Below are 26,768 nucleotides of genomic sequence, written 5' to 3' on the forward strand. Positions count from 1 at the left end.
ATTAAAAGGCCTGACATTAACAAGTGTTAATGAGAATGTGGAGCAACTGGAATTCTCATCAACTGATGATAATAGTATATATTGGTAGAATTACTTTGGAAAATAGTTAAAAATTATATAACAACATTGAACATGTACTTGACCTATAGCCAGCAAATGCACTTTTGGGATTGATAACTGAAATGTATATACACATGTACATCAGGCTATATGTATAAAAATATTCATTGCTTCCTTATTCAAAATAACTAAAATGGGAAACAACCCAGATGTCCATCAATGGAACAATAAAAACTGAATTATGATTTATTTATTAGTAAAACACTACACAGCATCAAAAATAAACTCAGCCACATGCAACAATACAGAGAATCTTAAAGACATAATATTGAGCAAAATAATCAGTACACACAAAATTCCATTTATACAAAGCTCAAAAACAAAATTAAGCAATATTTTTAGAAATGCACTTACAAATGATGACTGACCAACTATCAAGGAAAGTATTTAACATTACTCTGAAAGTTCTAGAAATTCTTGATTTTCCTTTCTCAATTTCTACACCCATCACCACCCCCAGTCTTCCTCAACTCACTAAATAGCACCCTCATCCATTTAGCATTTCAAGCCGGTGAGAAGTCATCCTTAATTCTGCTTTTTCATTAATTTCCCTACTTCTAATCTACTATGTGTCTTATTAGATCTAAGATCAATATATTTCCTGAATATGTCTATTTATGTCCATTTCCAACACCACCGCCAAAGTCTAAGCAATTATCACCTTTCTTTCTGAATTACTGCAATAGCCTCACAGCTTCCACTCTTGACCACATACACTCCATTCTGCACTCAGCCCTCATAGTAATCATTATAAAGGATAAAATGGTGTGGCCAGTTAGCTCAGTTGGTTAGATCACGGTGCTAATAAAATGCAAAACATGTCACATCGCTCTTCTGCATGGGTTCACGTCCTCCGTGTGTGTCAGGTCTTCCACATGTAGAGGTAGAGGTAGGGTATGTTCACACCTTCAATGACAACCACACACTTCTGCTCCAACAGGTCCAAAACTTTTCCTAGGTTTCAAAGTTGTTTTTCTGTTTGTTTGTTTTTTTGAGATGGAGTTTCGCTCTTGTTGCCCAGGCTGGAGTGCAATGGCATGATCTCAGCTCACCACAAACTCCGCCTCCCGGTTTCAAGCGATTCTCCTGTCTTAGCCTCCAGGTAGCTGGGATTACAGGCATGTGCCACCATGCCAGGATAATTTTTGTATTTTTAGTAGAGACAGGGTTTGACCATGTTGGTCAGGCTGGTCTTGAACTCCTGACCTCAGGTGATCCACCTGCCTTGGCCTCCCAAAGTGCTGGGATTACAGGCGTGAGCCACCACGCCCGGCCCCAGGTTTCAGTTTTTAACGTATAAAAAAAGCTGCTGATTTTAACATCATATTTGGTCACATGTTTAAGATGTTCTACAGATATTTTTGCTTCAAAGCTTCAAACTCCAGGTACGCCTGGGTCTCACACTACCCCCGGGTCTCACACTACCCCCAGAAATTGACAATGCTCCCCTACCCTTAGGGCTGCCCCGTACCCGTCCCACCCCTTCCCATTTAATAAATATACCTCACCTCCCTTCGCCACCTGCTGGACGCGAGTGGCTACTACGATGCCATGGGTATCCTGATTTTTTATTTCTCAGGACTGCTCTGTGTGTGTCTGGATTCTACGTAGATTTATATTGGTAAAATATCACATTTGTCATGACCAGAAGAAATGTCATTATGGTAAAATTTAGATTCTGGAGTCTATATATGAAAACAATATTAACTACTAACTGTTGTAACAACAAAATGTGGGATTTATATCTACAGATCACCGCCACCTTGCCAGTTCATTCAAGAATCGAATCCTGGGTTTAGCAGTTTCTGCACAAAGGAAATTGAATATTTTTAATTGATAATTCAGTCAAAAATATTAATGAAGATCTATATGGTTGAAAGAATAAATTTATTCAACTGGCTCCAATATAATCCTATTGTCACTAGATCATAGACATCAAATTGTTATTTTTCCCTTTGCTAGTAAAGGTATAAGCAGAAACGATTGCAAAAGAACACATAACATCCAGTAGGGATAATAATGAAAGCCAAAAATGGATTATTTGAAAATAATTTTAGAAGTAAAAAAACCATAGGTATGAGGAGAAAAGAGAGAAACTACAAATAAACTGCATTGTGATAAAACAATAAAGCACATGGCTAAAAGCCTATTAAGGATTTTTTTAAAATTATATTTTGAGAAACACTTGGTGCTAACAATTTTCTCAAAAGTACAAATATCCAAAAGTCACACAGAAAATAAAACAACCTACTTTCCATCAAAAGTTTCTGATTTTGAGAAAAGATAACACCAAGAAAACAATTTTAACTACAGAAACAATGGTTAGCGTAAAAAATTCATAATCAAAAAGATACACGTTTTAAGTACTTAACAAACTTATAAACCATTTCTTACATAACATTCTCCATATTTTAGGTTCATACATGTTGATATGATCAGAGTTACAATTTTTCAGAAAAGACGGGGGGAAAGGTGTGATTATCATCAGCTAGATGTGCTCACTGCATGCTCCATTATTTATCTGCAAGGCCTGGGTGACTGGAAGTGCAGTTGACAGGCATTTTAATAAACTGGACAGCCATTTGTTCTTCAGGACAAGGCGTGTTTTCCCCAGGAGCAATCAGAAGAAAACAGGAAGCAGCTCAGCACTCTGCACTGCAACAGGCCACCTTAATAGCTAACCAGCATCACTCAACTGCTACGCAGCCGGGCCTGGTGCACAAAAACACAAAAGAGATTAGACTTGTGTTTGCTAAAAACCCAGTCCTTTCACATGAAAAATCTTTATACGAATTTGGGTCATACTACCTTTTAGACCTGGAGGTAAATAAAATTATCCATATTAATTTACACCACCTTTTGTAGGTTTTTAACTTTAAGGAATGAAGGCAATGTTGAAGCAATGTCCTGACAGCGTTAGGCTGTGTGTAATGGCTGCACACGTTTCCTTAAAAGTCAGGAGGCCACAAATTAGGTTACCAATCTGTTCATTTCAAACCAAAACAGTCGTCACTATAGAAATAAAAATAAATTTTTGCCTCAAATATACAAACCCAATAATGTAATCTTAGGTCGTTCACCTCCTAAGTTACAAGAAAATGTGAATAACAACAAAACGGCGCACAGAATGAATTTTGCCACCTGATGCAAAGCTTCAAACTGGTAAAAAGGTAGAAAAGTGTGACACAACCTTTTCAATAGGCAGCCCCTTCTTCCAGGGACGTTGCTTCCATGGACTGAGTATGTGATCCTTTTCCCCAAGTCCTCCATCATGTTGCTTCCTGATGCATCATTTTCTTAAGAGGACGTCTGTCCTTCCTCTTCGGGCGACTTGGGGGGCCTCTTGGATCGAGACCTGGACTTGGATTTCCTCTTGGATACCCGGGGAGGACTCCTGGTCATAGATGAAGACCTGGACCGTGAGCGAGACCTGGAGACCGAGGAGGACTTGGATCGTCGCGCAGAGCTCGATTTGGAGGTTGATGCAGAGCGAGAGCTAGTGGAGGACCCAGACTTCGAGTGAGACCGGCTGCTGTGATATCGGCTGTGGCGAGAGCGGCGGTAGCGAGAGTTACTGTAACCAGATGAGCTGTGGCGAGATCCGCTGTAGCGAGATTCCCTGTGGCGAGATCGGCTGTAGGGAGAGCGGCTGCAGTGCGCCCGGCTGTAAGGAGATCGGCTACAGGGAGACCGGCTATAGCGAGAACCCCTATAGCGAGATCGGCTGCGGGACCTGGAGCAGCTGGGACCCCGGGATCGGCTGCGGTGTCGCCGCCTGGGGCTGCGGCTCCGCCGTCCGTAGCTGCGGCTCCGCCGTCCATAGCCGCCGCCTCCGGACCTGCCGCGTGGCTCTCTCTGGCGGCTGCGGGGCAGGTCCCGGCGGCCATAGCGCGCCACCTGCACCCGCAGCTCGCGTCCGTCCAGCTCCGCCCCGTCCATGGCGGCCTCGGCGTCTTGAGCGTCGCGCCGGTCGTGAAAGCGGACGAAGGCGAAGCCGCGGGGCGCCTTGGTGTGGGGCTCCCGCGGGATATACACGTCGCCCACGCGCCCGTACTTCTCGAACACTCGCCTCAGGCTGTCGGGAGAGGTCCGGTAGGTCAGGTTGTCCACCTTGAGGGTGATCATGCCGTCCACGTCGGGAGGGGGGCGGCCGCAGCTCATGGCTCCCAGAGCAGGCCGGGCCCGGAAACTGGCGCTGCTCTGGGCGCTGACGGTGTGACCTGCGTTCCTTTCTCGCGGCTGCGCCCCGCGTGGGGACGCCGGGAAAGGCCGGGCGGAGAGGCTGGCGGCCGACCTCCGCAGGGAGCGCCCTGGAGCAGCAACTTCCAAATTCCCAGTTTCAGGCCGAATACTCCAGGAGGAAGGTTTCCTCTTAGTAGCTGAACTCCAAATGAAGCCAGGTCCCAAAGATCCTGGCTTTATACCTGGGCAACATCCTAACCAGCGCCCAGCTAGTGTAATCACTGGGCTGGGTTTAAATTAGACGTCCCACCCTCCCATGCCCCTCCCTATTATTCTAATTTTAAACCAATCTTAAGAACAAAGCTAACTGATTAAAGGTCAGTTTGTGGGAACAGGCAATCCAGACAAATATTAAACAAAAGAAACCTAGGGTAGCAATATTAATATCCAGTGTATTGATAGGATCAAAGAAGCACATTTTATAGTTATTGAAAAGAAAATTCACTAGGAAACCATGACAGTGATGAACTTAACGCACCTAAACACACAACAGTGACACATAGAAAGCCAAGACTGAGAGTTATAAGGTAAAACTGAAAAATCTGCACTCATGATGGGAGGTTTTTTTCCCCCGTAACACCGTTTTCTCAGAAATCAATAGTGCAGAGAACAAAACTAGTAATGCTATGATAATTTGCACAACAAACAACAATTTTGATCATATAACCTGCAACAACCAAAAACATGTGGAAAACACAAGAATTTCCCAATACAAGACTACAAAATAAATGTCAATTAAAATTTCATAGGTCAATAAATTGAGTACATCTGGACCTCAGTGAAATAATATTGAAAGTTAAAAATAAAAAACCTGAATCCAATCATATTTATTTGAAAATTAATAACTACATTTCTAAAACTTTTTAATGTTGAAGTCAAGCAATTAGTAAAACAAAACCAAAACAAAAGAATAAAACATTAAAATAAAAATAGAATTACAAATAAACAAAAGGGATGATATGTTTTTTAAAAAGAGGATTAATAAAATTGAAATCTAACACTTTTAAAGAAAAAAACAATTTAGCAATACTGATGAAGAAATACAGTTTCTAGATCTGGAAAGGAAATATACAGAAAGGGCCTAGAGCATCCTGGAGTGCTGGAAAATGATGTGATAAATAGAAAACAAACAAAAGCATTGATGGAGTAATTTTAATGTGGTACAAAAACCAATAAAACAGCTCCCAATGGCCACATATTGAACAATTTAAGGAACAAACTAAAATACTACTATATCATATTCCAAAATACAAAATATGAATCTGTGCTGTCGTAAATAAATGATTAAATAAATTAACACATTGGAGAGAAGAGAGAAAAGTCCTCTGCAGGAGAATTCTAAATAAATTAAATTAAAATGTTGCTGATTTTGAAAATGTTATGTAACCTTATATACATAGAATTGTGCTTTTTATATTTTAATGTATTTTGTGTTTTATTTCCCTCATCTATATTGTTCCATCTAGCTGTACTTGATCCTTTTGCCTTGCCATAAGGCATTCAATGGTATAAATGTTTTGCTGTTCATGGGCACTTGGGTTGTTTCCACTTTGGGCCTCTTACAGTGTTGCTCAGAACAGGCTTGGACATGTATACTGGAGCTCATGTGTCCTTCTACGTATGAATGGATACCTTGTCATAGAATACAGGCAGCCCACTCTAACCTCTGGCTTCAGCATCAGTGAATTCAGCCAACTGTGGGTAGAAATTATTCAGGAAAAAAAACAATAAAAATAAATAAAACATAATACAGTAAACAATTATTTACATAGCATTTTCATCATAATGTAAGTAATCTAGAGATGACTTAAAGTATATTGGAAGATATGTATAGGTTACATGTGCGCACCAAGCCATTTCTCAGAATCCTCAGGGGTTACTAAGGACCAGACCCCCTCTGCCTGCAGAATATCAAAAGACAACTGTATGTGAATTCAAACTTTATTATGCCTGATTGTTTTTCAACAGTTTTTATCAATTTACACACAGGATAGCTGTATATGAGGGTGCTCAGTGCTCTTCACTTTTGCAAACCTTTGGTGAATATCAGACTTTTTAGTTTTAGCGGGTTAGGTGAGGGCATTAAGATTTGTTTTACCTATGATTGCTTCCCGGCACAACAGCCTGGGGTGACACAGTGAGACTTTGTCACTTAAAACTTAAAAAAAAAAAAAAAGAAATTATTTCCCTAATTACAAATGAGAGTAATTTTTTCATGTTCGTTGGCCATTTGGATATTCTCACTCATGAGCTGCCTATTATGTATTTTGTCCATTTTTCTATTGGGTTGACGTTCTCTGCACTGGCTCTTTATATGTAATGGATATCAGCTCTTTGCTGGATATGAGTAATACAGTATTGGTTCACACTCCTTGGTGTGTCATTTGTCTCTTTTTTTTCATATCTTTTGATGAACAGAAATCCCTCTTTATTTCTAATAGTAAAATATTATTTAAAATAACTAACCTACATGGTGACTATACATGGCAAACACTGTTCAATTTACTCTTCGTACAATAAATCATTTAATTCTTATGACCTGTAAGAAAAATCTTACCTCTAATTTTCAGATGACAGAACTGAGTCATGGAGACAGTAAGTCACTTGTTCACGGTGGTAGAGCTAGCACTGTTAGAGTCTAGCACTGTTAGAGTCAAGTATTTAAATGACAACCCCCAAAATGATGCCTTAAAACAAAAAAAGACTTCTCCCTTATCAAACTGTAATATTTGAGCTGATATCAACAGTACCTCTAAGCACAGAATACTGAGGCCAGACACAGATACATGTACAGTTGACCCTGGAACAATGAGGGAGTTCAGGGTGCTGAACCCCTGTGCAGTTGAAACTCCTCAAATACTTTTGACTCCTCCAAAAACTGAACTACTAAGAGCCTACTGTTGACTGGAAGTCTTACAGATATCATGAATGGCTGATTAACACAGATTTTATATGTGACATGTACTAAATACTGTATTCTTACAGTAAAGAAAATTAAAGAAAATGTTTTTAAGAAAATCATGAGGAGAAAATGTATTTACTGTACTGTACTGTATTTATGGATACCTTAACAAGATGAATAGCCTGTCTGAAATGGCTGATAACCTCACTGCAGACCTCAATGTACACTACACATCAAGCAATTCCACATTTTCTTATACTGTCATGACTTTTCTCTGCTTCTTAGGAACATTTCCAGCATCACTAGTGGCACTTCGTATGGGCCCCATAGTATTATTCAAGCTTTAGGATATTGTCCTAAACATGATACTCAAGAGATCACTTTTTACTGTGATAGACAATTTACTAGAGAAAACAAAATTGCTCAGGCAGAGATGATTAGCGTCCTGCAGCATTTTAAGAGGATACTCACAACACGAGCTCACCACAATGGCAAAAGGAACAGGCTACAAAATTATTACAATAATACAATATTATTATAGTTAATTTTATGCAGTTATGATTTAATACTGTATCTTTACATTTGTTTACATTTATCCCAACTTCAAATGGCATTATATATGGTCTGTGTGTGTGTGTAAATTCGGATAAATTTTAACTTTTTGTAACAGAATTGTACATATTTTATGGTAGTAAATGTTAAAATACACTAATATCTATAAATATTTTATGCATTCATGACATACCTCATTTTTTCTTATATTTTGCAATATTTCTAGAGTACAAGATGCATCCAGGAGTTTTTTCAAATTGTTCTAAATCTCCAAAAATTTACCAATACAGTTGTGAAAAAAAAATCCCTGTATAAGTGGACCCATGCACTTCATTTGTTCAAGGCTCAACTGTATATGTGGGAGTCTGTATATAATAAAGGTGGCTTACCAATCCCATGAAAAGTAATTGATAATTCAATAAGGGATATTTATATTGGGGGGAAAAATTAAAATAGAGCTCTACCTTACACTACTTAGAAGAGTAAATTAGTGATGAATTAAAGACTGTATAAAAGAGAACTTTAGGGCTATTTGAGAATATACTGAAGAATGTGTTTATGAATTCAAAGTGGGAAAAGTATCTTAAAGAAAGAAGAGCCAAAAGCAGAAACAACGATGAAAATTTCTGACATATTTAACTCATTCCAGTGTAATGAGGACATAAAACATTGAGACAAGATACAGGATAGAAGAACAGTTTTGTCATATGTAAAATAGACGATGAATAAGTATCCTGAAAACTTCTATAGATCAATACAAACAATGAGTTAACCCAAAAGAAGGGATCGAAGCCTTAGAAAAGGCAACTCATAAAAAAAGGAAATCCAGATGGCCAATAAATATGAGGGGATGTACAAGATCACTAGTAATTGAGAAAATGCAATGAGACATTTTTCTCAATTTAAATTAGAAAAAGTGAAATGATCTGACAATGTAAAAATGGGCCAAGATATGGGGAAACCAGAACTGTCCCACTGCTAATGGAGATAGAAATTGTAGACTGACTTAGCTATTCTTAGAATAATTGAAAACAAATATCAGTATAACCAAGGAACTCTAGTTCTATGCACACAGCTGTTCAAGAAAGTGTTATTTATACATAACAAAGATGTGGAAATCATCTACATGTCCATCAGTAGGGGAATGAATAAAATAAAAAATTATACAGATCTATTGACTCTATTGGAGTCGTTAGGATCTATATATGTAACAATCTGTCTAGGCCTTTTAATATTGAGTTTTTAAATAGGTAGGAGGAGGAAAAGAAGTTGATAAAACCAAACCTGACATATCATCTTGGCTGTGTAGACTTCTGACTATAAACATGGAGAATATGCATCGAACTCATAATTGTTATTTCTCAGAAATGAAGAGAAGCCTTCAGAAATGAAGGAACAGAGGTCATGGGAGAGGACAAAGATGGCTCTACACTTGCTCTTAGATAATTTTCATTATCAATGTTCCTTGATTTTCCAAAATACAGTACAGAATAGCAAAAGCTTATTATTGGACATGGGCAAACAGCTGGATATGGGCAATTTTTACAAAGAAGAGTGACCCAAATTGAGAGTGTCAAATGAAGTAATATAGAATTCTAATTGCAATTGCTTGAAGAAGCCCTCCACAGCCACCCCTAACTCCCTGAACTTTCCAGAAGACTAATTTAGAAACAAGTTTAGCTGTACTATTGCTTGTCCTTATTTGGCAAGAGAATGCAAAATATTTATGGAAGTAGCTGAATAGAAACAGTAGGACAACAGGAGCAATATTTTCTACAAATTATTTGTGTGCTTATGTTTCTTTTCTGTTACTCTCCAATATTTTTTTTAATGATAGCTATTCCAGGGCATCTATCTGCCTAGGATAAGATTGTGATGCTGCTGAAGATAATAAGCAGAAATTCAGTTCTCACATTCCAAGGTGGAATGTGAGCCAAGCTACTGTGTCCACAAATTGTCAGAATTCCTTTCTTTCCTGCACTTTCATATCCACAATCCAACCTCATCACCTAATTTTAGCAACCTCCAATTCTCACCTGGAATATAGGAGCAAGAAAGTCTCATTTTCCACTGAAAGATGAGTGGATGTAATTGGCAGAAGTAGTCACCCAGATGCTAACTTAATGGAGCTGACCCAAGGAACTAAAGTAACTTCTCCAACAGATTTTTATCAAAATCTATGTGTTTAGCCTTACTTTTACTCCCAACTCTGGAGGTACCTGGTGTCACAAAATCTTGATTCCTTTTGGTTCTGCACTGGGGATTCCATTACCCTCCAGGTTTTCTCCCTACCAACCTAGCATTCAGCTTTCCACTGTTTCTTAAGATGGTTCCCACTTTTCCAGCTGCTCCTATCTTGTCTCCTGTTCAGTTTTCTCCAGTTTAAAATACGTGCAATAAAAATGCATACACCATAGGGCTCCATGTCAGTGAGTTTTAACAATCACATACACCCATGTAATCATCACCCAAAAGGAGATGTAGAACATTCCCACGGCCCCATCACATTCTCTCACGCCAGGACCCTGCTTCCCACCAGAGGCAATCATGTTCTAAACTCGATGACCACAGCTTACTTTGGTCTATGTTTGCAATGAATATGAATAAAAATATACAATAGGTTTTCCTATTTTATAGTTTCCAAATCTGATGTTTGTAAGATCCAGCTATTCCTGTTGCATGTACCAGCAATACATTCCATTTTGTTGCTGAATAATATTAAATAAGCTACAAGTTTTAATAAGCTATGAATTTTTCTACTTATATATTCAGAGATGTGTGAATTATCCACAGTTCGTGATTCTTATAAAATGTGTAGGTATTTAGGAGGAGAACTGCTATAGATGGATGGGTGCTTAAGTTTATAGAACATTGACAAACGGTTTTTCAAAGGGGCTGTATGATGGTACATTCCCAGTAGCAATGCATGTGAGAGTCGGTTGCTCTGGAAATGGGATTGTTTCTTCTAGAGCCAGAGTGCATGGTTCTAGTAAATCCAGGTGTAAAACTGGGACTGATCCATCATGCCAAAAGTAAGATGTTTGCTTCTTGTCTTTGTGACTTCTGGTATTCAAAGTGGCATGTTTTCAATGGCTGTCACAACAATAGTTCCATACATTGGAAGTTGAGATTCTGTCTCATGGCCATTTCTAGCTCCTCACATCCCTAAATAACCATGCAAAGAAGGATTATAATTTCTCAGCAGGGGGACCAATCTTTATTCTCTCAAGGAAATTATGCCTTTGAAACACAAAGAAACCTAAAGTACAATTGCAGTTCAGGTCCACTACGGAGCAGACTCCAAGACTTCAGCACCAAGATCTTTAGAGTGCCTTTGGGATCTATATCTGAGTAAGGGAAGGATAGGAAGAAGGTTTGAGCACAGAGAAAAGTTGATCTGTGGTTGATGCCCAAAGATAGTCAGCTGATCCTGCAGGGACTCTGGAGCTCAGATGGCCCTCAGAATTGTCCTGAGTTCAGCAGAGATGGCCAAGCATTATGCTCCAGCACTGAGCAGTCATCGGATATGGGCTACACTCAGAGGAGACATGGCCTTGGGTAAGGCAGCTCTCTGCAGCTGAAGGCTGTCTGCCTCCTGCATTCCAGGGCCAATGAGACTTTTTCCTATCACATAAAAATTGATTTGGTCATGCAAGATGTACTGTAGGTCCAGCAGTTCTCTAGGGCTTCTCCCTTCCAATGAATCCAGTATGCTTTCATCTTGTGGTTCCACCATCTCAGTATTAGCTTTAGCCCCTTTTCAGCCAGGCAACTCACTCCGTCTTCCTGTGTGCCTACAGACTCTGTGTTCAGCCTCTCAGCTTGAATTTTATAAAGAATAAACTTCCATCTCTTATTGCATTAGGAATGACAAAGTTGTGTGAATGAGTGAGATAGGCAAGAAAATTTGGGTTTTTCTGTTCTTTATTGAAAAGTTCAGGCAAGCACCAATTGTTTATTACTTTGGCTCTCAAATTGCCTGAAGCCTCAACTTTGGAGCCTTAATAACATTCTGTAAGGGCAGTTAAGCAAGAGTAGTACTAAGGGGAGGGGTGGCTTGCTTCTCTGAATGTTTCCTTCTACATCCAAAACTATCACTTTCAATTTCCAAAATAAGTTTTGAATTTGTCCACTTCTGTGCATTTTCAATATGAACAATTGAGTCTAAGCAACTGTCGCTCTCACTTGTATTGTAGATGGTCTAACTCTTTCTCCTTCTGGTACATTCTCCACAGAGCAACTAAGCTGATTGTTTAAACGTATAAATCACATCTTCACTGCTGTTTTACACCTCCAGTGCCTTCTCAATTCAAGTTGATAGAATACCCAATAATGCAATTAACATGAGTCGCAGGGCCTAAGTGGTCTGATCTCTGCCTCTTCTTCTGTGTGCCCCAGATATAAATAAGCCTCTGTCGTATCACTGGTAAAACAACTCATCAAGTTCTATATTAGGCCTATTGCACTTACAGTTCCCTGCAGGTGGAAAATCCCACTCTGGACCTTCTTATTTTTCTCTGTTGGGGCCCCAAAAGGTCTCCTGTTCTCTGAAGCCTTCCTGGACCAGCAGCTCAGCCAGCCTCTGCCCATTCTGCCCTGTTGTCCAATCCTGCTTTAGTTCCTACACAAACACACGTTCCTGACTGAAACTGTCTTGTTCACTTACTTGGGGGTTTATTTATTAGGCTGAGTCAATGAATTACCAGTGTGAAGTATGCACACAGCTTTATGTTCTCTCCCAGGCAGTGGAGCCTGGGAGAGAAGAGAGTCGGATGATGGCCCTTTTATCCTAGGGCTGTTCATCTTTCCCAGCAACTTGGGTCCTGCTATTTGGCTGAGTGCCAGGCTGGTCCTACCAAGCTATCCTCAAAGCATAACTGCAATCCAGTGCTCCCACACAGCCAGACAGCCAGAACCTCATAACCATACGCTGAGCTCACTCACCACCACAAAATGTAACCAGTCCATAAAATATTAATAAGTGTTGCCTGGAATGTTCTCAAATAACTGCAAAGAAAAATGCATGGAGAATAACCTCTTCCTGCAATGTTTTTGAAATTACAATATTAGAAAGAAAGTCCGATTTTACTTGTTGGTGACCTTTAATATATTTGTGAACAAATACTGGCGATGTCACATTTTAAATATCTCAATGACTTAGAAATATGATGCTTTTTTTTCTGACTCTATTGACCTAATTGGCTATAAAAGGCTAGTTTTGCAAGAAGGGGAGAGTTGAGGGAGGGAGGGAGGGAGAGAGAAGGGAAGAAGACCATTGAAGGGTAACCACACTCCAAATTCTTCAGAAGTTCAGCAGCCTCTATAGTTGGTCCAGAGTTTGGGACACTGGGATAGATGAGCTCTTGGCAAACCCAGGAAGACCTCGTTCTGAGAGATACTCATCTCCAGTGGATAAAATCTCAACTGGTGACGCAGAAGTAGAAGTGTCAAGATATTATAACATCTGAGAGGATGAAGAAAATATGGTGAATTTGGTAATCACCTTGGACTCAGCAGTGCCCAGGGGCCTCACCACAGGAACTAAGCACTGGGAGGCACTGCAGTTTTAGTGGCCTGAAAATTTGCCAAAAATTCTGAGTTGTAAATATGACCAATCTCAAGAAGCCCCCACAGAGCAGAGCAGTGGGGTATAAAAGCTGACCATGGGCACAGGGGCGGGGCCCCAGCAGCACCCAGAATCCTTGGCAGGATGCTGGATCCTGGGCTCGGTGGTACAGGCCTATCCATCAAAGCTGCATCTGTGGGCAGGGGCTTAGGTTCAGTGCCTGGAGGTGTGCAGTCTGTGACCACCAAAAGGTACCTTCTGGCCAGAAGGAGCCTGGAGGATTGACTTCTGAACCACCAGTTACAAAGGATAAGGACCACAACCACATCTACCAGTTGAAAGGTTCAGACCAAGGTTGACAAAGCCAGGGTGGGCAGTAGGTCCAAGCTAAGGTCCTGGGCTAGGAAGCATCACTGCAGGCTAAATTGGCCACAGGAACACCGGGCACAGAAATGTGAGGCAACAGGCACCACAGGTGGAGGTCTTAGGCCGAGTGGGTCATGGCCCTGGTGACACGGGTGGTGCCTCAGTCCAGAGAGCCCTCTCAGGCACTTGGATCTTCCACGAGCTGGGCATCTCCAGGCTGGCCTGTGCCCTGGATTCCATGGGGTCTGCAACTAATCCTTCTTGTCTAGATTTCCACAGCTCATAGCACTTGGGTTACAGGATGCCCATGACAGTGTACAGGGAAAAGGTCACAATGACTTCCTCAACACTGCACTGAGAGGCCACTTTGCTTATCACATGGTGGCAAAATTCATGGCCTCCCTGAAATTGAAGCCATAGGTAAAGTCAGCATGGTGGCCATAGGGAAGCCATTCAGATATTTAGCCCCCTCCTTGAGTTTTCCCTGCCTTCAGCCTTTTCAACTACAACTACAACAAAATAAATTTTGTCTCTTCCCTTCCATCAATCATAGCTCTAAAAATTTTTGCAGTGGTTAACAGCACTAATTCCATAAATTATTGACTGAAATGCTTCAAATACCTCACATTAAGGAAAATGCTGGCTTGGGTCTAAAATAGCTAACTAGTAGATAGAGAATTTTTGAATTTTATTTTAAGGAAGGATTCATTGCTTCCTTGTGGGTGTGTGTAAAACAAGACTGTTGAATTATATCAAATGCCTATCAACATCTATAAACATGATCATATAACTTTTCTTCTGGTTGCATTTACGGGATAAGTTATATTCCTAGATTTCCTTGTTTAAACCATCACTGCCTTCCTGCAATAAACCCCATGTAGTCTTTGTATGTCATTCTTTTAATGTACTTAGATTCTCTTAGCTAATATTTAAGTTAAAATTTTTACATTGGTGCTCATCAATAAGTTTTGTCCATCATTTTCTCTCATTCTGCAATTCATTAGGATTTTCTGTCAATGATGTGCTTATTTTTAAACTTGAATTTTTTCTCATTTTAAAGGCCTATGCATACTTGAAATAAAAATTTCACACAATTCCTCTGTGAAATTATCTAATCCTTGTCATTTTTGAAGAGTCAGGTCTTCCGCCATCTTTCTGTATTTCATACACAGGAATTTATTTCTTAAACTTATTTAAATTTATTTAAATTTAAAAACACTCCAGTAAATGCTTATTGTATTCCAGGCATTGGTATTAGCAAGTTACATATATTCACTCATAGAACTGTCAACTAAACACATGAGGTAAGTGCTATCTCCATTTTACATTGAGGAAACTGAGTCATAAAGTTAAGTTATTTTCAAGGTCACACAAGCTGGTAAGAGAACCTGGAATTCAAAATCAGGCTGTCTTGCTCTACAGTTCATATTCTTAATAGATATTTATTGTTTTGTGGAAATTTGGCTTTTATGGTTTGTGCTTCCCTCAAATATGAAATCCATTCAATGAAAAAATTTAACCTGCCAGGAAAAGGACCTGTACATTTTCTGACTTTCAAAAATATTTCAAGTGTTATTGCATGATAATTCAGAATGTTTGAATTTTTTTCATTTTGTTTAAAGAAGATATTGATATTTTCTATTCACACTGATATGCTGTCAAATTTTGTGATTGATTCCTTGGCAGGATAGGTTGTCAAGGACATGAAATATACTTGGGATGCAGTGACTGTGGTGACCATACAGCCAATACAATAAGCCTTAGCATTCATATTGTAACTGAGCTCACTCAAGCAAAGCTATCTTTAGTAGGGACTTTCCCTTCTAGAGAGCATGCACATTTTGATTTTACCTGTCCTCAAACTGATCTTTTGTTCATTACAAGTAAAAAACACACCCATGGGGAGATTTAAGATACTAATGAGACATGGGATGTATGAATAAGCATGTACAGCTACTGTACATGTACAGAAGACCATCAGAACCTGTGTACTAGTAACACCTGTTACCACCTCCTTATGAATAACCATGTAAAACTCCCATAATGGGGGTTTCTCCAGCAATGATCAATGCTGTCTCACCCTAACAAGCAGCCCATCCTGAATTCCTCCCCTCTTAGTGTGTACAGTCTATTCTGCACCTAACTTTCAAAATATTATTTTTCTTTCACAATAAATTACTCTATGCTATACTTATTTTGCTGTATGTCTCTTGTTTAAATTATTTTAAACTAAGAAGACAAGAACCAGAGGTTTCACAACAGCTGTCAACAGCACCTGAAGAGAGGAAGTATTTTCTATTATCTGGTTTGTCAGTTCTACCTTATTGTTAATGTTGTCTAAGTTTTTCATATCCTTAGCTTTCTCTGTTTGTTCTGGCTTGGATTAATAAGGTGACTATATTAGTTCATTCTCACTTTGCTATAAAGAATATACCCAGGTAATTTATAAGGAAAAGAGGTTTAATTGGCTCACAGGTCTGCGGGCTGTACAGGAAGCATAGAGGTGTCTGGTTTGGGGGAGGCCTCAGGAAACCTACAATCATGATGTAAGGCAAAGAGGAAGTAGGCACATCTTTCATGGTGAGAGCAGGAGGAAGAGAGAGAGGGGGGAAGCACTACACACTTTTAAACAACCAGATCTTGTGAGAACTCTATCACAAGAACAGCACTAGGGGGATGGTGCTAAACCATTCATGAGAAACCACCACCATGAGCCAATCACCTCCCACCACACCGCACCTCCAAAACTGAGGATTTCAATTCTACATGAGATTTGAGTTGGGATATAGATCCAAACCATATCAATCCTTCCCTGGCCCCCTCCTAAATCTCATGCCCTTCTCACATTGCACTGTATAATCATGCCTTCTCAAATGTTCCCCAAAGTCTTAACTCATTTCACCATTAACTGAAATGTCCAAAGTCCAAAGTCTCATCTGAGACAAGGCAAATCCCTTCTGACTATAAGCATGTAAAATAAAAAACAAGTTAGTTACTTCCAAGATAGAGTGGGGGTACAGGCATTGGGTAAAGACTCCTGTTCCAAAAGGGAGAAATTGGCCAAAAGAAAGAAGCTAGAGACCCCAAGCAAGTCTGAAACTTAGCAGGGCAGACATAAAATCTTATACTTCCAAAATAGACTCCTTTGACTCCATGTCTCATATCCAGAGCACAATAGTGCATGATGTGTACTCCCAAGGACTTGTGTAGCTGTGCTCCTGTGTCTTTGCAGGGTTCAGCCCCTGCAGCTGCTCTCATGGGCTTGTGTTAAGTGCCTGCAGCTTTTCCAGAAGTAGGGTGGAAACTGCTGGTTGGTCTACCATTCAGGGATCTGGAGGAAAGTGATCCTTTTCTCACAACTCTGCTAGGCAGTACGCAGTGGGGACTCTGCATGGGGGTTCCAACCTCACATTTCTGCTCTGTACTGCTATAGTGGAGGTTCTCTGTGAGACCCTTTCCCCTGCAGCAGACTTCTGCCTGGACATGCAGGCTTTTCCATACATCCTCTGAAATCTAATCAGAAATTCTCAACCCTCAGTTCTAGCATTCTGTGCACCCTTGGACTTAACACCATGTGGAAGCCTCCAAGGCTTATGGCTTGCACACTCTGAAGCAATGGTCTGAACTCTTCCTGGGCCCCTTGAGCCACAGCGAGAGCTGGAGCAACTGGTATGCAGGCAGCAGTGTCCACAGACTGTACAGGACAGCAGGGCTCTAAGCATGGTCCACAAAACCGTTCTGTCCTCCCAGACCTCCAGGCCTCTGATGGGAAGCATTGCCAGGAAGGTCTCTCATATGCCTTCAAGATGTTTTTCTTAATATTTTGGCTACTAGTACTTGCCTTCCTTTTAGTGATGTAAATTTCTGCAGTCAGCTTGAATTCCTCCCCTAAAAGTGTGCTTTTCTCTTCCGCTACATGGCCAGGCTGCAAATTTCTTAAACTTTTACATTTTGCTTCCCTTTTGTACTCTGCTTCACTGGAACTGGATATAAGTTCCACTTTCAGGTCATTTCTTTGTTCATGAATGTGAGCCTAGGCTGTTATAAGAAGACAGGCCAGATCTTAAACTCTTTGCTGCTTAAAAATTTCTTCTGCCAGTTACCCTAAATCATCACTCTCAAGTTCAAAGTTTCACAAGTCCCTAGAAAGGGGCACAGTGCAGCCAACCTCTTGGCTAACACATAACAGAAGTAAACTTTGCTCCAGTTCTCAATAAATTCTTCTTCTCAATCTGAGACCTACTCACACTGGAATTCATTTTCCATATCACTATCAGCATTTTTGTAACAACAGTATAACAAGTGTCTAGGAAGTTCCAAACTTTCCCTCAACCCCCTATAGTCTTCTGGGCCCTCCACACTCTTCCAACCTCTGCTGATTACCCAATTCCAAAGCCACTTCTACATTTTCAGAAATCTTTGTAACAATGACCTATTCCTGGTACCAACTTGCTGTAGTAGTTCATTCTCTCGTTGCTATAAGAAAAATACTTGAGACTGGGTAATTTATGTAGAACAGAGTTTTATTTGAGTCGTGGTTCTGAAGGCTATACAGAAAGCATAGAAGCTTCTGCTTCTGGAGAGGCCTCAGGAAATTTGCAATCATGGCAGAAGGTGAAGGACAAGCAGGCACATCTTAATGGCTGGATCACAAAGAAGAAAGATGGTGGGGAGGTGCTACACACATTTATTTATTTATTTATTTATTTATTTATTTATTTATTTATTTATCTATCTATCTTGAGGTGGAGTCTCACTCTGTCACCCAGGCTGGAGTGCAGTGGCATGATCTCGGCTCACTGCAACCTCCACCTTCCAGGTCCAAGTGATTCTTCCACCTCACCATCCCAAGTAGCTGGGATTACAGGTGCCCACCACCACGCCCAGCTAATTTTTGTATTTTTAGTAGAGATGGGTTTTCACCATGTTGGCCAGGCCAGTATAAAACTCCTGACCTCAGGTGATCTGCCTGCCTCAGCCTCCCAAAGTGCTGGGATTACAGGCATAAGCCACCACACCCAGCCATGCTATAGACTTTTAAACAATGAGATCTTGTGAGAATTCTAATGGGAGAACAACACCAGGGTGATGGTGCAAAACAGTTCACGAGAAACCGCCCCCATGATCCAATCACCTCCTGCCAGACCCTAAATCCAACATTGGGGATTACAGTTCCACATGAGATTTACACCATGTCCATGACTTCAATGTGCCTGTGTTTAATGAGTCTCTTTCCGTTTTATATGCTATAAGTCATACTTTATCAAACTTACTTCAATACTCATGACTGCTGCAATTTCATTCTGAAATTTAGCCTTTTACATTGAAGAGAGACCTTCTATGTACCTTGGGTCTTCATTCAACTTAGACTGATACTAAGATCTGTGACTCTACTTTTATGTTTGTTCTTTCCTAGGTATACCTTTGCCATTCCTTTATCTCAATCACTTTTCTTCATCACTTTTTTTGATACATCTTTTATATAATTCTAATTTTAAAAACATGTATTAAGGATTTTTTTCTTTACTTTGCAGATGTACAGTAGAGATAGCAAATTTAATAAACATCAATAACATTACAAAATATCTCTGGGGCCATGAATGGATAGCAGACTCAGTTGGTCTACAGGTCTAGTTTGTGCATGAACAGTGGATAGTGGCCTGGGGTGGAGAACATGTTGCAGTTGAAGGACTGTGAGAAGCCCCGAACCTCACTGGGGCTGTAGCAATGTCCAGTGGAAGCCAGGGCCAGAGAAATACAGGACCAGACGGAAGGTAAAAATAAGGGACTCAGTGAGATTCTCAGCATCATCCAATGTGAGTCCAAATTGCAGTGGGATCTGGACCCATAGCACTGTAAGGGAGGTATCCTGAGGGGACAACAGCAGCAAGTGTTGTCCATGGCATCTGGGCCATGGTGAAAGCCACAGGCACAATGATTAGGAGTAGACAGAGAGTCCCTGAGGGATATTACAACATCCTATGGCAACCTTTGGGGTGGGGAGTTCAGTGGTCTCTGAGAGTCCTGGTTGTCACAGTTGGAGACGGAATCTGGGGCCTTGGAAATTTGTCAGTTATTGGAGGTAAAGAATCTTCACTGTGGAGAGGCCCAGGCCAGAATTGTGCTTGGCAGGAATCTTCTCTGATTCCTGGGATTGGGATAAGAAGTAGATATCACTTGACATTTGGCACCATATTCAATAGCCATGGGTCCAGAGGATTGATCATGCATTGGAGGAAAATATCCCCAGATTTAGCATTGTATCTCTGCCTGTCTTTAGCCCCAGCAGATGACTCAGGGGCCCAGGAAAACTCAGTTGGGGTCAGAACCCTAGAGGCATAAGAGTGGTCCATTGCTGCAACCTTGGCCAGGTTCTCCGGGGATTTCCAGTCCCCACCGGTGTCCCTGGACAACGTAATCAAAGGCACAATGACATTGGAAGGAGTCATGGTGACAACTTCAGGAAGACTAGTAGCAGTGCTGTCGAGGGATAGTAGGCAGGGGCCAGGGTGCATGGGTTCATCAGGATCCAGTGGGGGCCCCAGGGGTTGAAGATCAGGGGCACAACAGCAGCCAGAAGCCTTGGCAAAATGCGGAAGGCCACTGCTCAAAGGTGCGGGTTTGTCTGTCAAAGTTTCATCGGCGAACTGGAGCTGAGGTTTGCGGCCTGGAGCTCTGCTCCCTGTCCCCACTGAGAGGCGCCTCTTAGCTGCAGACGGAACAGTTGTCGCCTCAGTCCCCAGTTCTCGAGGACGGCGACCACGACCCCGCCTTCCAGTGGAAGGGGGAAGAATCCGGGCTGATGTCTCCAGGGTTTGGAATGCAGATCCAGGCACAGCATCGGTGCCATGGCCCTTTGGATTGTAACAGAGCCCTGGGGCCACAGTCTGTATGGGACAGCTGGTTATGTGGTTCCAGAGATGCCTCAGGCCCAGAGCAGCTCTCCTAAGTGCTATGTCCTCCCTCCAGGTGCTCACCTCTTGGTTTTCTGCAACCCTGGGCTCTGTGTGATCCACAATGGTCAAGTCTTGCTTGTGTTTCCAAAGCTCATAGCTCTCTGGTTGCAGGATGTGCACGAAGGCGTCCATGGAAAAGGTCACCCTCGCCTCCCCACAGCTACACTGTGAAGCTACTTTGCCATAATCAATCCATCGTGGAGTGGCAAAATTGATGGCCTCTGCACAGTTGAAGCCATGGTTGAAGCCAGCATGGTAGCCATAGGGAAAGGTCACCATGAACTCCCCAGCCTCTTGAGTCATGCGATTGAAAGGGATCCCGTTCTTTTTGAGAACTGTCGGTGAGATGAGGGCCACCTTGTGCCGCAGGAAGCCCTCACAGCCCCGGGAAATGCCTGGGAAGAGCTCCCTGGCCAGGCGTTCCAGGCGCTGACCATGTTCTGGGGGCACCACGTACCAAGTTTTGGGCTCCCCAAAGTGCAGGTAGTTGATGCTATAAAGATCCATGTCCTCCGTGTGCCAAGCGAACGTGGTCTTCCACATGCCAAAGTACAGGTAGGGTGTGTTGACACCCTCGATGACAACCCCACATTCCTGCTCCAGCAGGTCCAGAATTGTTCCCAGGTGTCCTAGGTTCCATTGTTTAGTGCTTTCTTCAAATAAGGAGCCGCTGATATCAGCACCATAAATTGGTGGATTACCGGGGTGGCTCTTCCAGTACTGTTGCTCCAAATCTGCAAAATTCCGGTGTGGTGGAGTCTGATGTTTTTTACTGTTTGCCAAGTGGCGATACTTCCCCACAGTCATGGCTTTCTTCTTTTTATGGTATTGAGTAAACACCCCTGCCTGCCCAGAGGTCACCTGCTGGAGGGGAGTGGCTACTAAGATGTCTTCGATATCATCGTAAGTCTTTCTGGCTTTCCATTCCTTGGGTGGAATTACCTTGGCAAGGCCAGCTCGGTGTGCGCCTTGGGACTCCATGTAAGCAACATATTTGTTGAAATCTGTAAATTCTTCCATGGTCGGGTAAAAAGTCATGATGGTATGACTTGTGTTCTGGGGATCAGAGTGCGCAGACTTCATGGCTGCACACAAGAAGTAGCTGACTCCCAAGTTCTTAGGTGTCCTCTAGATGCCTGAGAGTGCTGGGGAGTAATTTCTTTTCTCCCCTTTGTTATTCAAAATACTTTGGTTTATCTGTGAGGGAGTAATTCACACTTGAACTTTCGAACAAGTGAGATCTTTCACAGGCTTTCTGACTTCCCAGGAGGACTCAGGAGTCCGTATTTTTCCCAGGAGTCAGTATTTTTTTGTCCAAAGAAAATAGAATATGTCCCAGTGGGGCAGGTGCCCCAGCTGGAGTCCCAGCTCCTCCTGCAGCTCTGTGAGTTTCCTCAGTTGGGGGTGTCACTGTGAGGCTTCTCTTGATTCTCAGGCTTTGGTGCCCCAGTAGCTGGTAACTCCACTGCACCTGGGCATCTCTTCTAGGAAATTAAATCAATAAACCTAAACAACAACAACACAAAATACAGAATATTTGAAAATACATGTATAAACAGACAAAAGAAATACTCAGCCAGTATTAAGCTAACCTAAAGGGTATGGTGTGTTAACATCAGGATATAAGGTCAAATAATAAAACAGAGAAAGAGGAGCATCTAATCAAACTAAGAGTGAAAATGATCAAGTTTGCAAAGGAATGAATTAAGCAAGCCACTCAAGAAACTGGATGCATTAACATCAAAGGAAACAATGAAAATAAAGACACAAGCAGAAATCATTGCAAAAGGAAACAGAACCTTCAATGGGAATGATGACAAAAAACTAAAACTTGACTTTTCAAAAAGATGGTGAGAAGTGAAAAGCCATAGGCATGAATAGAAAAGGAAATACAAATGAAGCACATTGAGATAACTTAGGGGGCATAGCTAAAAATCTTGCTGAGATGTTTTAAAAATTTTAACTGAATCTTATGAACAACTTGGGTGAGAATAATTTTCTCAGTAGGACAAATATCAAAAAGTGCTCCAACAGAGAAATAAAATGACCTACCTTCCACCAAAAACTCACAATTCCTGACGAAAATACTCCAGGACCCAGAGAGAAGGTCTCCTCTTGGTAGCTGAACTCCAAATGAAGCCCCAGGTTGCAAAGACCCTGGCTTTATACCTGGGCGGCATCCTAACCCAATCAGTGCCCAGCTAATGTAATCACCGGGCTGGGTCCAGATTAGGCATCCCACCCATCCGGGCCCCTCCCTTTTATTTTACATTTAAATCCTAGAACAATGCTAAGTGATTAAAAGTCAAGTTATGGGAACAGGCAATCTAAATAAATACTAAAAGATACCGAGGGTAGCAATATTAATATCCAATGTATATATAAGATCCAAGAGGGACATTTTATAGTTAATGAAAAAAATTCATAGGAAAATATTACAAGGATGAACTTTATGCACCTAACCACACAACAGTGACACACTGAAGCTAAGACTGAGAGTTGTTGTAAGGTCAAACAGTAAAATCTGCAGTCGTGATGGGAGTTTTGTGTGTGTGTGTGTGTGTGTGTGTGTGTTTAACATTATGCTTTCAGAAACCAATAAAGCAGAGTAGAAAATTAATAATGTTTAGAAATATGTACAAGGTTAAGAACTTTGAGGACGGAGACTGTAACAATTAAAAAGCAAATGTAAAATGCTTTTTGGTACATAGGTAACATTTATAATAGATAAATTTACCAATATAGGACTACAAAGTAAATATCAAATAAAAATTACATTAAATGAATATACTGGCCAAAATGAAATGAAATTGAAAGTCAACAATACAAAATCTGAATCCAACCATATTTATTTGAAAATTAATATGCACATTTCTAAAATCCTATTGATCTTCACATTGAACTCAAGCAGTGAGTAAAAACAAAACGAAACAAAAGAAAATTGTGCAACAGAAAATGAAAGATAAAAATAATGATAGAAAAATAAAAGGGAAAATGTATACTAAAATAAAGATGATTAATAAAACTAAAATCTGATAGTTTTAAAGAAAAAATACATAAGTAGAAGTATTGATAAAAAACACTTTCTAGACCTGGGCAAGTAATATACAGAAAGAGCCCAAAGCATTTGTAGTCATGGAAAATAAAAACTCCGTAAATACACACAATGAAAAATGCGGTTACTTCCAGTGGGACAGAAGGAAAACAATTCTCAATGGCCAAATCTCAAAAAAATTGAGCAAGAAAATATGTACATTGAATTATCATCTAAAATATGAAATAAATATCTACGAGTTCATACTGATATAAAGATTAAATAAACAAATAGCTGAGAAGTGACAAAGCTCTCTTTCATAAGAATTCTAAACGAATTAAATTAATTAAAATATTGTCTATTTTGAAAATGCTATGACCCTATATAAATATAAATAGAATTGTGCTTTATGTATTTTCATGTATTTTTTTGTGTGGCATTTCCCTCATCTATGTTCTTCTGTGCAGCTGTACTATGTCTCGTTTCCCTGCTGTAATTCATTCAATGGTATAAATGTTTTTGTTTTTAATGGGCATTTGGTTCCTTTCTACTTCTGACCTCTTACAAAAAATGTTGCTCTGAAAATGCTTGGACATGGATAGCGCTTGGAGCTCACATGTACTCCTGTCTATGAACAGATATCTTTGTCATAGAAGGCAGTCAGGCCTCCATATCCTCTGAGTTCAGCAGCAGTGGATTCAACCAACCGAGGATCAAATGCATTCACAAAAAGAAAGAAACAGTGAAAAATAACAGTACAATAAAAACAACAAAAAATAGAGTAAACAACTACTTGCATGGCATGTTAACCCAAGATTGAGCTTTCTAGAATTTAGTAAGATGGTTCTTACTTTTCTAGCTGCCCTCGTCTTGTCTCCTATTTGCTTTTCTCCAGTTTGAGATATAGGCAATAAAACAGATAGATCTTAGGTCTCCACTTTAGTGAGTTTTAAAAATTATATACACCTATGTAATCAACACATAAAAGATGTAGAACATTAGCACAGCCCCATAGCATTCTCTCAGGACAGGAGTTTTCCAGTCAATCCCCACTCCCCACCAGAGGCAACCACTTTCTAAGTTCTATGATGACAGGGGAGTATGGACTGATTTGAGAATGAATAGGAATGGAATCACATAATATGTAATTCACTTGGATTTTGCTACTTTTCCTATACGGGATGTTTGTGAGATCATCTATCCTGTGGCATGCACCAGCAGTTCACTCCTTTTAATCGATGAATAATATTTTAATACACTATAGTTTTTCTACTCATCTTTTTGGAGATATATGGATTGTTCACAGTTCTTTATTCTTGACAGTTGGGCAGATACCTGGAAGGAGAATTGCCAGAGACAGATGAGTGTGCAAGTTTATTGAAGACTGACACAGCTTTTTTTTCTTTTTTCTTTTATTTATTTATTTATTTAATTTTTTTTGAGACGGAGTCTTGCTCTGTCGCCCAGGCTGCAGTGCAATGGCGTGATCTCAGCTCACTGCAAGCTCCACCTCCCGGGTTCATACCATTCTCCTGCCTTAGCCTCCCAAGTAGCTGGGACTACAGGCACCCGCCACCATGCCCGGCTAATTTTTTTTGTATTTTTTAATAGAGACGGGATTTCACCATGTTAGCCAGGATGGTCTCAATCTCCTGACCTCGTGATCTGCCCACCTTGGCCTCCCAAAGTGCTGGGATTACAGGCATGAGCCACCACGCCCAGCCAACTGACACAGTTTTTCAAAGGGGCTGTATGATGTCATATTCCCACTGGCAATGCATGTAAGAGCCCATTGCTCTGGACGTGGGACTGTTCCTCTCAAGAGACGGAGTGCATGGTTCCAGTAAATCCAGGCATAGAACAGGGACTCATTCATCATGCCAAATGTAAGATGTTTCCTTTTTGTCCTCATGACCTCTGGTGTTCAAAGGAACATATTTTCAATGGAGTCACAACAATAAGGCCATAAATAGGAAGCTGAGATTCCCATGTGGCCACTTCAATCTCCTCACATCACTGAACAACCATGCAAAGAAGGAATATAATTTCAGCAGGGTGGTAACTGATCTTTATTCTCTCAAGGAAATATGCCTTTTAAACACACAAAGAAACCTAAAGTACAGTTGCAGGTCAGGTTTACTACAGAGCAGACTCTAAGACTTCAGCACCAAGGTCTTTCTTAAGGAGGGTCCTTGGGATCCATATCTGAGAAAGGGAAGAATGGGAAGCAGGTGTGAGCACAGGGAAATGTTGATCTGTGGGTTAGGGCCAAAGATAGGCAGCCAATCCTGCAGGAAGCCCTGGAGCTCAAATGACTTTGCAGGGTTGTCCTGGGTTAAGCAGAGTTGGCCAAGCTTTATCCTCCGGCACTGAGAAGTCATGGGATGTCAGCCAAACTGGGAAGAGGCATGGCCTTCGGTGAGGTGGCTCTCTGCCCCTGAAGGCCATCTGCCGACTGCAGTCCAGACACAATGAAGCTTTTACCTACCACATAAAAGTTTATTCCTTGGTCATGCAAGACGTGCTGTGGGTCCAGCAGCTCTCTAGGGCTACTCCTGTCCTGTGAATGCAGCATGCTCTCATCTTGTGATTCCACCATGTCATGTTAGCTTTAACCTCATTTCAGCCAGGCATCTCACTCCATCCTCCTCTGTGCCTGGAGTCTCTGAGTTATCTCTCAGGTTGAATTTTCCAAAGAATAAACTTCCTTCTCTTGTTATATTAGGAAAGACAAAGTTGCCTGAATGAATGGAAGAGGCAGGAAGATATGGGTTTTTCTGCTGTTTATTGAAAACTTTAGAGAAGAACCAATTTCTGATTATTTCTACTTTAAAATTTCCTACTGAAATGGTGATAGGAGAAGAAAGGAAGGGTCCTATGAAGGATAGTACTTAATGAGCAAGGTGGCTTTCTTCTCAGAATGTTTCTTTCTGTATGAAAACTATAATTTTCAATTTCCAAAATATGTTCCGTCCAGTTTTGTGCACTGCTTTTTTGTTGTTGGTTTTAAAGACAGAGTCTGGCTCTGTC

At 40.9% G+C, this 26,768-nt stretch overlaps 2 protein-coding genes across 2 annotated transcripts; both read right to left on the bottom strand.

The window, feature by feature from the left end:
* Positions 1 to 295: 295 nt before the first annotated feature.
* SRSF8 (serine and arginine rich splicing factor 8) lies at positions 296 to 4,740 on the bottom strand. The gene is made up of 2 exons (XM_009187134.4): positions 3,311 to 4,740; positions 296 to 2,832 (listed from the first exon to the last, which is right to left on the bottom strand). Exon 1 carries the CDS (start codon positions 4,279 to 4,281, stop codon positions 3,418 to 3,420), a length of 864 nt encoding a protein of 287 aa, XP_009185398.1. The 5' UTR covers positions 4,282 to 4,740; the 3' UTR covers positions 296 to 2,832; positions 3,311 to 3,417.
* A 7,583-nt stretch (positions 4,741 to 12,323) lies between these two features.
* Positions 12,324 to 21,787, bottom strand: LOC101015068 (lysine-specific demethylase 4E-like). The gene is given in 4 exon segments (XM_031653956.1): positions 12,324 to 12,437; positions 13,479 to 13,534; positions 13,537 to 13,670; positions 19,926 to 21,787. Coding segments are annotated over 4 exon segments (2,166 nt in total).
* Positions 21,788 to 26,768: the final 4,981 nt, after the last annotated feature.

Source organism: Papio anubis, chromosome 12, assembly GCF_008728515.1.
Source record: "Papio anubis isolate 15944 chromosome 12, Panubis1.0, whole genome shotgun sequence".
Classification (NCBI taxonomy): Eukaryota; Metazoa; Chordata; class Mammalia; order Primates; family Cercopithecidae; genus Papio; species Papio anubis.

What these genes read in the sequence shown, in the direction of transcription:
- SRSF8 (XM_009187134.4), bottom strand. Translation starts at nt 4,281, where the DNA reads ATGAGCTGCGGCCGCCCCCCTCCCGACGTGGACGGCATGATCACCCTC.